General features: G+C 39.9%; 2 protein-coding genes across 3 annotated transcripts; both read left to right on the top strand.

Annotated features, from left to right (window-relative positions):
* The first annotated feature begins 628 nt into the window (after positions 1-628).
* ercc1 (excision repair cross-complementation group 1) lies at positions 629-4070 on the top strand. The gene is made up of 9 exons (XM_071525788.1): positions 629-774; positions 1100-1585; positions 1813-1916; positions 2232-2331; positions 2586-2662; positions 2960-3059; positions 3310-3381; positions 3632-3700; positions 3796-4070. Exons 1-9 carry the CDS (start codon positions 712-714, stop codon positions 3856-3858), a joined length of 1134 nt encoding a protein of 377 aa, XP_071381889.1. The 5' UTR covers positions 629-711; the 3' UTR covers positions 3859-4070.
* A 1413-nt stretch (positions 4071-5483) lies between these two features.
* prmt2 (protein arginine methyltransferase 2) lies at positions 5484-10942 on the top strand. 2 transcript variants are annotated; one of them, XM_071525769.1, is made up of 9 exons: positions 5484-5706; positions 5807-5995; positions 6660-6821; positions 7804-7968; positions 8298-8473; positions 9404-9533; positions 9662-9798; positions 10389-10563; positions 10806-10942. In XM_071525769.1, exons 1-9 carry the CDS (start codon positions 5620-5622, stop codon positions 10836-10838), a joined length of 1254 nt encoding a protein of 417 aa, XP_071381870.1. In that variant the 5' UTR covers positions 5484-5619; the 3' UTR covers positions 10839-10942. The 2 variants fall into 2 exon arrangements, with proteins under 2 accessions (XP_071381870.1, XP_071381869.1); XM_071525768.1 differs by lacking the exon at positions 10806-10942 and having other exon boundaries at positions 10389-10602.
* Positions 10943-11789: the final 847 nt, after the last annotated feature.

Below are 11789 nucleotides of genomic sequence, written 5' to 3'. Positions count from 1 at the left end.
AACGCATACGTGTGTTGTAAAACCCCCGTGGTGTTATGCGCGAGAGTAATTTATCATCATGAAAATCATTTGCAGAAGCGCATGTGAAACAGATGCATGAAAACACCAATATATGCTGCCAATACAGTCTACAATATAAAGAAGCATGCCATGGGTACACCTGAAGCAAAGATCAGACACAGAGAAAGACGAAGTTCCACTGAAATTACAAACATAATACTTATGTTCCGAAATGAGACATCCAAATTTTGAAAAAAAAAAAAAAAAATGCAACTCAAGATGTTTATACCAGAAAGACACTTCGTTCGACAAAATGACACTTAACACACATTGATATTGAACGATGAACTTAAGATATTTTTCTGTGAAGAGGAGCGAGATAGTGAGCGGAGAGAAGAAAATAAAAGAGCTTTTCTTCTTTTTAGAAAGAAAAGATATATAGAGAGATGGAGAGTGTCTGATTATATGGGTTTAAAATATATAATACCTCCAGTCAGGTTCCACGGCCTGATTCGTTGATTTTGAATAGATGAGCGCCCTCCATTGGCGGGAAATGTGTTTTCAGACATCGATTATTCTGCTATCAATGTCTACGCCTGCCTCATTGTTGTTCTCAAGGAGCGTTTCATAATGTTGTGAGAACTTGTGCACAACTGGCCCATCTCCCAACTAATGACACGCCTATACCTGAATGTCTTCATAAATTGAGATATGGAAAAGAAGAGATTTAACATCAACTTGGACGACTCTGCTTTCACCAAAGAAAGAACACCGGTTGGTAGCTTTACCAGACTGTATAAGGCAACGAATTAGCTTGCTAACGTTAACATTACCGTGGCAACTGTTCGAATTTGTGTTTTCTCCTAGACGGTTTTTACCACAGAGATAGAATGGAACGTTGATTTGAATGGGGATGACCGTTCAAACCATATTATTTCTGTGGTTTTTACTATGTTATTTGTATCACAAGCTTTTCAATCTGGTTGTCAGACTACGTTAAGGATAGTTTGGGTAAGAGGATAGTTCTGGGTAAGAGTGATAGTTTTTCCTGTTGAAGATTGCAATTCTTAGACACAATTTTTATGTCATCCCATTCCAGCTAAAGCCTCGGTTTCAGTCCACATCCAAGGGAGGACAGAGTGTCTCAGCCACATCTGCATCTTCAGAAAACCCTGCTCCTCAGTCTACAGGACAGCCCTTGTCATACGCACAATATATCGTCCAGAGTAAAAGCCATGTGCCTGCTCCACAAGTGCAGAGTTCCTCAGGTTCCTCCGCTCCTCAGAGAGAGTGCAGCTCCACACTGATCCCGGCTGGAGGTGCTGGAGTCAACAGTGCAAATACACAAGTGCAAAGTGGACCTGACTCAGTATCCTCTGCACTGGATGGATGCGTAACCACTCAGGACTGGGCTAAAGGGACTGATGTTGGGGAGGGTGGACCTTTAGGGGCTAAGAAGAGAGAGGAGACACAGATCACTGGTGCTGACCAAAAAAAGGTAGAAGGTCAAAGGTCAGAGCCAGACCTCAACCTGGGTCCTAAACCGATGGGGTCAGGGAGCAGCATTATCGTCAGTCCCCGACAGGTATGTGTGAAAATATAACTGTATGTGTTATGCCATTTGACTCAGGCACCTGCAGGGACAGCCAGGTTTGTGCATGAAATAACTAAAATTATTGGGTCATTTTATTTTTTAGTGCTCCCCTTGGGGGGGTCATGCTCTGTCTAGCTTGAAATAGTTTTTCAGGCCTGATAGTTGCCTTGCATGATGACAAGTATCGCTTATTAACATATTTGTCAACACCCATTAAGAGGGGAAATCCCATTCTGAAGTTTGTGAGGAGTGTCCCATGGGAGTTTGGAGAAGTCGTACCAGACTACGTCCTGGGACAGACAACCTGTGCTCTCTTCCTCAGGTCTGTATTTTGTGGCCCCTTAACAGTGTGTGTCTGTGTTTGTTTGTGTGTGTGTGTGTGTGTGTGTGTGTGTGTGTGAGAGAGAGGAGGTGTTTGCCTGTGCACATAGAGGATTGAATGCCATGTGTGCTTTCTTGCGTACATCTTTCTCCCAGGTGTACATGAGCCTAATAGCATTTATTGATGAGCATTACTATTTGATCATCTGGTAGTACAAAAGTAGCTATACATACAGTATATATATATATATTATTTTTTTTCTTACTTTTTTGTTTTTTGTTATATGTTGACATTGGTTTTGACCCGGGCATTTAGTCTGCGCTATCACAACCTCAACCCCAACTACATCCATGATCGCCTCAAGCAGCTTGGACAGACCTTCACCCTCCGAGTGTTGCTGGTACAAGTAGATGTGGTGAGTAAAAAAAAAAAAAGTTTAATAATCACAACATTGATTTATAAATCCACCAGCATTGTCAGAGTCCTACATCTGAAAGTGACAGTTTTGTGGACAGTAGTGTTTTAGTTCCTTTAAGACACTTAAGTCATCAAGCTTTGCAGCACATATTTGCACTTCATAAGTTCCATTTTTGAGGCACTAGGAATTCATGTATATGTCTCAATTTTTTATGATTTATATTTAAATGGATAATTGGTTTTACATTGCAGAAAGATCCTCATCATTCCCTGAAGGAGCTGGCTCGCATTTGCATCATGGCTGACTGCACTCTCATCTTGGCCTGGAGGTAAAACCTGCAAAAGATTGTCTCACTGAAGACTGATAGAGCTGCTATATGAGACAGATTTGTAAAATAATATATTGGAAAACAGTTTGAAATATGTTAGCTTCCAGATGTGCCTGACCTTGATGATCTAGACCTAGATGATCCTGACCTTGCCACCTGAAAAGCATCGAAGGTGGAAATGTCAGAAGATGAAGCCATATATTCCTTGTTTGTTATGGGACAGTAAAAGACTAGTTGCACCACTACAACCGTCTCATTGTAACGTTCCTAATACGTTTCCTCATGTTGAATTGACAGTTCAGAGGAGGCAGGTCGTTATCTGGAAACATACAAGTCCTATGAGAAGAAACCAGCCGACCTTCTGAAGGAGCAAGTTGAGAAAGACTATCTGTCCAAGGTTTGGATTGCAAACTGTAGCTACACACACAACGCAAAGACAGTAAAGTCCACGGTTGTTTGTTTTTAATTATTACTAATGTGAAACCCACATATTTTCAAAATGAGGAGGACCAACTGAGTATAATGAAGTCAGATAAAGAAAATGACATGGAAAATAATCCGCAAGCAATGTATTGCCGAAATCTTGCAATGATTTTTTTAACCATTTTACATTGCAATACTGATGGGAGTTCTACTTTTGTCTGAAGGTGACGGACTGCCTGACCACTGTGAAGTCCGTCAACAAGACAGATGCTATTACCCTCCTGTCCACCTTCTCAGTAAGTGTCACTGAAAACAACAGTATTATTTGCAGCCCATCAGCTGCTGCCGTCACAGCCTGAATACATCTTCAGATTGTTGTTATACTATTATCAGTGCATATGAACAGGCCGTTGTCAGCAGGCTGATTTCATGATGTGTTTTGAATTAATCTTCTCATGCTGCTGCTAGTCTGATTTGGTGATGTTTTCGGAGGGAATGGTGCGGTCAAAAGGCAGAGATAATGACTTTTGTCTTTTTTATTTACAGTCTGTAGAAGGAATCATCAGTGCCTCTAAAGAAGACCTGGTTCTCTGTCCAGGCCTCGGACCACAAAAAGTGAGAGGGGAAAAAAACAGTATGTGCAACATGTAAAGATACGGAAGGTAGATAAGACATTTTTTAACTAATATGTTGACATTTTGTGCTTGCAGGCAAGGCGTCTCTATGACGTGCTCCACCAGCCCTTCCTCAAGTCGAAGAGGAAAGACAGCTGAAACCACCTGTGGCGTGTTCCCGAAAATTCCCGTTCCCTCAAGAGAAGAATGAAGTAAATATTTACACTCTTACTGAGGTGAAGAAAGAAATGTATTAAGATGAGACTCTGCTCTTGGACAAACATAGGATGGCATGAAGAATTTAAGACGTGAACCTGCTTCAACTGTATGTGCTTCATGGAGTTATGTTGTTATATAATTTGTTCTTTGTTCCCTTATTTGTTCTGAATTCATTTGCCGTGAAAATAAATATTGTGTAATATTTTTGCAATGCATGGAGCCTAATTCTTCTTTTTTACAGTTTCTTTATTTTCAATGAGAAACAGTCAACACAGGAAGTGCTGAAGTATCTTGCTCATGTGCAAATACTGTTACTTTAGTGCTCATTTAAAAATGTGTTGTTGAACTATAGGACCTGTACATGGAAAAGAAGCCTTTTGCTTCTTTCTCAACCTATCAAATTTAAAATAAGTGGTTAGTATTTATAAACAGAAATAAGTAAGGAGTAAAAAAACAGGACTAGTGAGACCTGTGTGTCATATCTGAAGCGGAGCAACAGGAGATTTTAGGTTACCCCAGTGGGTGAGACTATTTTCAGGATCGTCACCTATGGGTGCCATTCCTGAGACCCAAACAAAACACTGGAGAACATGAAGGATTTGTATCCCGTCTGAAATACCAAATCCTTGACTTAAAGCTCCTCCTCGTTAGTTTGAGTCATAGATGGCCTTTCTGAAATGACAAATCTCTGAGTAAATAAAACTGCTCCTCCTTAGTTTGAGTCATCGAATTTGAATGGATAGAAAAGGAGCTTCCAGATATTTCATGTTATCTTTTTGATTGCATCCATATACTTTTATTTGCGTTATCAAAACGTAAACGCCACATGCATAACCATGTAAGCTGAATGTTCAACACAAGAGCCACTGGGATGCACAGAGAGATGAGGTTATTTATATTTAGGCATCATCTTTCTGGGTGTCAAATGATTTACATGTTGTAATTTGTACAACAGAAAAACGTTGATGTGAATAGAAGTAATTTCTAGCCATTCTAATTCTAGAGTGCAATGCTGCCTTTAAGTGCTCCTAGTAAGTTCCTTTTTCCGAGATTGGAAGTCAACCTGTCCCGCATTCAAGTGCTTTTTTTTCGTTGGAAATAATAACAAAACGGACACCATAATAAAAGTAGGTTTTTTGGAGGCTGATGTTTCACTTTAGGAATCAAGCGGTGCAGAACTACTTTGTGCCGTGGTGGCAAACTGAAGAGGAGAAAATCCATGTCAGGCATGTAATTGATGTGTTAATTTATGAAAAACAAAAATGCGTGACAACTAAAAGTTACACAAATAGTACAAAAAGAAACAACAATACTTGCTATTTTAATGGGATGCCAGACAATAAAATATAGTAATACATTACATAATTGTTACTATCAGTTGTTGACATGGCATATGGCTCCCTAAAGTCACGTCTTGGCAACTCGAGGTCTTTCAAAATGTCGACTTTCGACCTGTCGTATTTATCACTTTTTTGGGTTGTTCATGTGCGCTTTACTCATAATTACGGTATTTCCGACAGCACTTGAAAGCAGGCTTTGTCTGACGTCAAAACCAGGAAGTATTATTTCACACACGCCAGCTGAAGTGTTTTGAATTTTTGACCGCTTATCTTGCAGGATTAGTTTACTTACAGAAACACTACGCTAGCTCCTTTCACTGGAAGAAAAACAGCAGGCCAGTCAAATCAACCAGCATCAGTGATGCAGACAGAAAAAGAAGATGAGGATGATGCATCTCCTGAAGAATTTTTTGGACTGTCTGACTTCACCGGCAGCGACAGCGACCAGGTAAAAGTGACCTAAACACGCCTCTACTAATAACTACACACTTTGGTTGAAAGGTTTAAAGTCTGGGTACTATTACTAATCACGGCTCTCTGTCACGCAGCTCAGTTTCAGCACCGGGGACCGGCTGCTGGTGCACGCCAGGACTTCCTCTGAGTGGTGGTGGGCAGAGCTGCAGGGCGTGTTCGGCTATGTTCCTGCCAGTTTCCTGCACCAAGGTGCTGAGGAGGACGACGCCTCCTTGGAGGACCCGTGGCAGGATGAGGAGTACTTCGGCAGCTATGGGACACTGGTTAGAAAACCTTGAACAATCAGTCCAAACCAGGGTTTGGGCCATTCATGAATTGAATTGAATTGAGAATGCATGGTAAATTCTGGAGTTGGAATTAGATTTGGAACTGCACCCAGCTCTAAGGAAACAGAACTGGAATTGAATTGGAATGACAGGAAAAGTAATTGAATTCCATGAAATTCCACTTCTAAGAGAGGCTGTCTTGACTTGCTAAACATTATAAATCAAACATTATGGATCAAATCAAATCAAATACATTCAGTCTTAATTTAGGCCTATGTATTACAATTACATGTTATGCATCAAATGTCACCCGAAAGGTCCGTTTTAACATTTTATGATATTCAGTATTGATAATATATAACACTAGGCAATGTGTAATCTCCGATATGGTAAAAAAAAAAAAATCATGGAATTTCACAGACTGTCATTGAATTAAATTCAACTTCCTGAAATTCCAATTCAATGCCAATTCTTTTTCCTGTAGGTTTTTTCAAATTCCAATTCTAATTTCTCAGTTGAATTGGAATTGATGAGTTCATTCTTGAATTGACCCCAACGCTGATCCAAACAAACAAACCATGCCTTGTCATATGTTAAAATAATCTACTATTCTGAGTTTACCGCAGTAAATCATATGACTCACTGTGTGTTTATGATACAGAGGCTTCACCTGGAGATGCTGTCGGACAGGAGCCGCACCGAGGCTTACCGGCAGGTCATCCTCAACAACAGCTCCTCTCTGAGGGACAAGGTGCTGATGGACCTCGGCTGTGGGACTGGCATCATCAGCCTGTTCTGTGCCCGACTGGCTCAACCCTCAGTGGTAATGCCAACAGCATGGCTCGCACTCAAACTCTCTCACACACAACCTTTTTGCCCTGTGACTCCTTTAAGTGAAGTGATGACCCATCACAGGCTGCATATGTTCAACCAAAGATCAAAGATTTTCCCTTATCAGGTTATTTAATTTGATTGTCAGGGGAGGCCTATAAGACTGAAAAACTATTCAGTATTTCACAAGAAACATTTTTTTTTTCCTATCCCATAAATCATCTTGCGTTCCCCAGGTTGAGACCCACTGCCTTAAAGGACCGTGGTTCAGGTCCCATCCCATTTTAGGGCATTTGTTCACATAATGTAATAAATTCCACTTAAGTACACATTTTAGGGAAGAAACTAAAAGAAACAAAAAAAATTTGCTGCCCACTATCCCATGAGTCAAATTTGAACAAATTTGTTATCTGCTATGTCCATTGAATTTTTATTCTTGATTTTCAAACACATACTACGTAAATCAGTGTGGACAAGAACTGGAGCTTTCCATCCCTGCAGCTAATACACACACGTGTTTGTTATTGTGTTTTTTCATGAGCTTGGAATTTAAAGTTCTATCTGGGTTTGAGTACAATTCTGAGATACTGAGCATCAAAGATTTGACATCCCATCTGGCAAAACTGTTATTTACGTTCTATCTTTTTAAATGTTTAACCCCCAAATGTTAATGATTAAAATACAAATAACACCATAAAAGCTTAAAGTTACATTCGAATGTGGATAACATCTCAAATCACATCAAAAATCCCAGATAAAATGCCTAGTGAGGTAATCCAGAGAAATCAGTTAGGGCAAGTTCTCTGTGTAAAACACCAAACTATACAGGTCAGTTATATACTGTATATTGAACATTACAATGCCTACACTCCCATCTAGTGGACAAGGACTATCGCTTTGATATCACTTTGAATGCAGCTCACCTCAGAACAACTCTGCATGGTATACATATGCTCTCTTCTGTGGTATTGTAGGTGTATGCAGTGGAGGCGAGCTCCATGGCGGACTACACCAGACAGCTGGTGAAGCAGAACGGCTGTGAGGCGGTGGTCACCGTGCTGCAGGGCCGAGCGGAGGAGCTAGACCTGCCGGACAAGGTGGATGTCCTGGTGTCTGAATGGATGGGCAACTGCCTGCTGGTAATAATAAAAATACTGATACTAATACTACTCCTAATACTAATAACATCTGTGTCACTCTTTTTTTGGATACTCAAACACAATTTACAGAAATATGAGACTTCAGAAGGCATTGCCCCTAAGCCTCTGATTACTGATACAAGGTAATGTCTCAACTCTCTGTTTACTTGAACTGGTTATTGTTTGAAAGACTTTAGTGGGCCTGCTGTAAATGCTTCATTACAATATTATAGTATTATTGGTTTCCATCACTTGCAGCCCTAGTCAGGTATGAATATAAGAATTACTTCATCTTTGTCTCTCTGCTTCTTCCCCTCCCTCTGCCCTAGTTTGAGTTCATGGTGGAGTCGGTCCTGCTGGCCAGGGACCGCTGGCTGAGGGAAGGGGGGGTGATGTGGCCCTCCTCTGCTGCTCTCACCCTGGTCCCATGTCAGGCCCATAGCTACTACGCAGAGAAGATGGCCTTCTGGGAGCGGCCCTACGGCCTGGACTTCACCCCTCTTCAGTAAGGCCCATCAGTCAGCTGCACAGTGCACTCTCTCCTCTCTCACCTTATCACAACAATATCAGAATAGTACTTTGTATTTTTAGTAGAAATTGTAAATGATTTCGAGCTCAAATGTGTGGTTCTAGTATTAAATGTGACAGGTGGATGTTAGGTGTTGACGCTGCGTCCTGGAATGCGTACAACTGGTGTTTTGTTTCACCTTTGGAGGGATGATAGTATGTGTGATAGTGAGAGATGAAGCCACAGGTATTGGAACCACATTAGTGAAACACTGTTGACAGTAAAATCAGGGTACAATTAAACTCAAATTGTCCATGTGTAATAATATGTTGAATACAAACACCAAATTCGAGAAAGTTGCTCAGGTACCACACTTGCACAAAGTGAAGCATATGTAAGTCATGAGTATACTTTGAATGCTGTGTTTACAATGTAAGTCTACATGCCATGGCCACCTGTAGACTAGTATATGTATACAGCATACATTGCTGTAAATTCACATACTCGCTTCTTCATTTTTCACATATCTCTCTCATTGTTTTTCATAATGGTTCCATTGTTTTATATTGTATACATACTGATAGTTTAAATGTTTTATTACATTATGTTTATACATATAGCAAATAATTCTAATTTAGTAAGCCATATTTAAGTAAGCAGTAGTGACTTCTGGTAACAACTGTGAGTAAATGCAATAACAATTGTAACTCAGTCCATACATGTTAGTAATCCACACTCCTCCCCCTCAAAATTACTCTGAATGACGTACATTCATAGAAACCCACAATTGTTTACATTCTCTTTATTCCTTTATGGTTTTTATTCATTTTTTTCTGTTTTTATTGTTTATTCTGTTGTGTGCTTCTATTCTATTTGTGTTTTTCCCAGGGATCAATAAACTTTCATCTTATATCTTAATCTCTGCAGGCCGCTGGCCCAGCAGGAGTTCTTCACCAAGCCCAAGTTCAGCCACATAATTCAGCCTGATGACTGCCTCTCCGCCCCCTGTGATGTCATCTCCCTGGACATGTACACTCTGCAGGTCAAAGACTTAGAGGTACTGGGTGTCCGTGAATCTAGGTTATGTGATATTGAACTCTTGTTTGTACTCCATTCATTCTTTGCCGTTGCCCCTCCCCACACAAGCATAATGAATAGTAACTGTTGGAATGTTTCATTTCTCAGGAAATAAAGGGCCAGTTTCAGTTTCACATGGAGAAGTCTGGTTCTTTCCATGGATTCACTGCCTGGTTCACTGTTCATTTTGAGAGTCTGGAGACGGGGGGTGCAACAGTGGAGCTAAACACTGGACCTAACTCTGAGTAAAAAAGACACAAAATATTTCACTGTGTTGTGTGGTTGCATCATGAAGAGGGCAGGTTTGTTCACTGACAGCGGTGCTTCAGAGCCCAAACAATATTTAACAGCCAACACATATAATTAAGATGCTCAGAATCATTGAACAGTGAAACTTCCAAGACGGACAAACACTATGGTCTTTACAACCAATGTTTGAACAACTTTTTATGTTATGTTCAGCAAATAATCATATTCAAACACATCAAAATTTGAGACTTAAATGCTTATTTGTTGGAAAGTCTTTATTTTCTCCTCTGTACATTAAATTTGATATTAATTCCATTGGTTGAGTGACACTTTCAACCAAAAATTGTCATATAGACGCAATGCATACTAATCTTTGTGTGTGATATTTTGCACAACTTTCTATCCATTTGAAATGATTTCCTGTACATGTTCAGTTGTGACCCATTGTGTGTTATGTGACGCATTTTAATTGTTTTTTGTTGGTGTGAAAATGTTTGCAATGTTTTATATTTATAATAATTATTGTATATTTCCCCTGGTGGGACAATAAGGACTTGAAATCTTAATTAGACCTTTGTCTCCGCAGGCCGACTCACTGGAAGCAGACTCTGTTCATGCTAGACAGGCCAGTCAGTGTGCGTGCTGGAGACTCGATCAGTGGGACTATTCTTCTGAGCAGGAACCCCGTCTGGAGACGGCATATGACCGTTACCCTGCAATGGAGCGTTAACAGCAGCACAGAGGGAACAGACAACTGCCAGGCAAGCATCCTATCCTCACTTTATACTGTCTTCAATTGAGTGATTCATTGACTACATCTGTAAACATAAGGTATATATATGTTTTTTTATTATTTGTATAGAATTTTGATTACATTTGACCATGCAAACAGTGTGGCTCAGTTATGTACAATTCTGTAGCTTCCCAAAAGTCCCAGCTTAATCTTCAATGCCTGAACAGTGTCCTTACATTTGTTTACTTGTCTGTTTCTGTCTGTCCACAGGTTGAGACAAAGAGTTTCCCCATGTGGCGGTGACAGCGCATCTCCATCTCCATCAGTGGTGGGGGTGAGCAGCAAACGCAGTCTGATACAGCCACTGTTGACTGAGACAGGAGAGAAACTGGAGCACACTAATCAACTTGCAGCCTCTATTGTGCAAACAGACTAACGTTTCAACAGCTATTATGTCTTCATCAGAGTCAAAGTCAGCCTCTAGCTGTGACTGACTTTCATATCATAATGAATGTGATGGTCAAAGGAGGCTCACGTTGTAGAATATCTAGTCTTACGATGGTAAGCCTCATAAATACAGGCCCAGGTGATACAGCACACCAACACCAACCAGTGTGACAACAGCAGATTAACAATGAAGGAGAGTTACATATTTGGGAGAGGATGGACTGTGGAGCAATACTAGGACCTTCCACTGATTGCTACTTTGTCTCAATGGTAAAATCGTTTTTTTAAAAGACAGTGTAGTGTGTTGAAAATGCTTTGGCAAAGGGTGTAAATGGAAACCAAACAGTTTGTATTCCATACTATGTTTTAATGTTTATTTTAACTTAATGTTCATATTGTTTTACAATAGTCCTCTTATTTTGAATTTGTTCTAGCCCTCTACATAACAAATAGGCTTCTATGGATTTAAAGAAATTATGTTATGATTAACCAGAAATTATGATCAACATTAGAGATACTGTAGTTTCCGATTACATCTTGAAAGATAAGTAAATAAACAAAGTGCACCTGTGGCAGGCTACTGTCAGAAATGTTAATATATTAGCCTTAAGACCTAAAAATTGCACTATGAGCATAATCATTGTTAATTGTAATAACTGCAAAGAAAATTACATGTAATGACTCAAAGCAAAAGAATGAACCATACAATTAATAAACCCATGTTTATATAAATCAGTGACAGTATTTTGGGGAGTTACTCAAGTATAATGCAAATTTCCCCTGTGTTCTTGTCTCATCCTTTCCTAT

The sequence above is a fragment of the Centroberyx affinis genome, unplaced genomic scaffold (assembly GCF_046629955.1).
Source record: "Centroberyx affinis isolate AG114_WGS23_722 - 3 ecotype Tasmania unplaced genomic scaffold, CSIRO-AGI_Caff_v1 ptg001337l_1, whole genome shotgun sequence".
Taxonomy (NCBI): domain Eukaryota; kingdom Metazoa; phylum Chordata; class Actinopteri; order Beryciformes; family Berycidae; genus Centroberyx; species Centroberyx affinis.
Note: the sequence above shows the minus strand (reverse complement) of the source record. Positions and strands in the feature narration are given on the sequence as shown.

What these genes read in the sequence shown, in the direction of transcription:
- prmt2 (XM_071525768.1), top strand. Translation starts at nt 5,620, where the DNA reads ATGCAGACAGAAAAAGAAGATGAGGATGATGCATCTCCTGAAGAATTT. An exon ending in CCGGCAGCGACAGCGACCAG is followed by an intron (nt 5,707 to 5,806) that starts GTAAAAGTGACC and finishes TCTGTCACGCAG; the next exon opens with CTCAGTTTCAGCACCGGGGA. An exon ending in TCGGCAGCTATGGGACACTG is followed by an intron (nt 5,996 to 6,659) that starts GTTAGAAAACCT and finishes TTTATGATACAG; the next exon opens with AGGCTTCACCTGGAGATGCT.
- ercc1 (XM_071525788.1), top strand. Translation starts at nt 712, where the DNA reads ATGGAAAAGAAGAGATTTAACATCAACTTGGACGACTCTGCTTTCACC. An exon ending in ACTCTCATCTTGGCCTGGAG is followed by an intron (nt 2,663 to 2,959) that starts GTAAAACCTGCA and finishes TTGAATTGACAG; the next exon opens with TTCAGAGGAGGCAGGTCGTT. An exon ending in CAGGCCTCGGACCACAAAAA is followed by an intron (nt 3,701 to 3,795) that starts GTGAGAGGGGAA and finishes TTGTGCTTGCAG; the next exon opens with GCAAGGCGTCTCTATGACGT.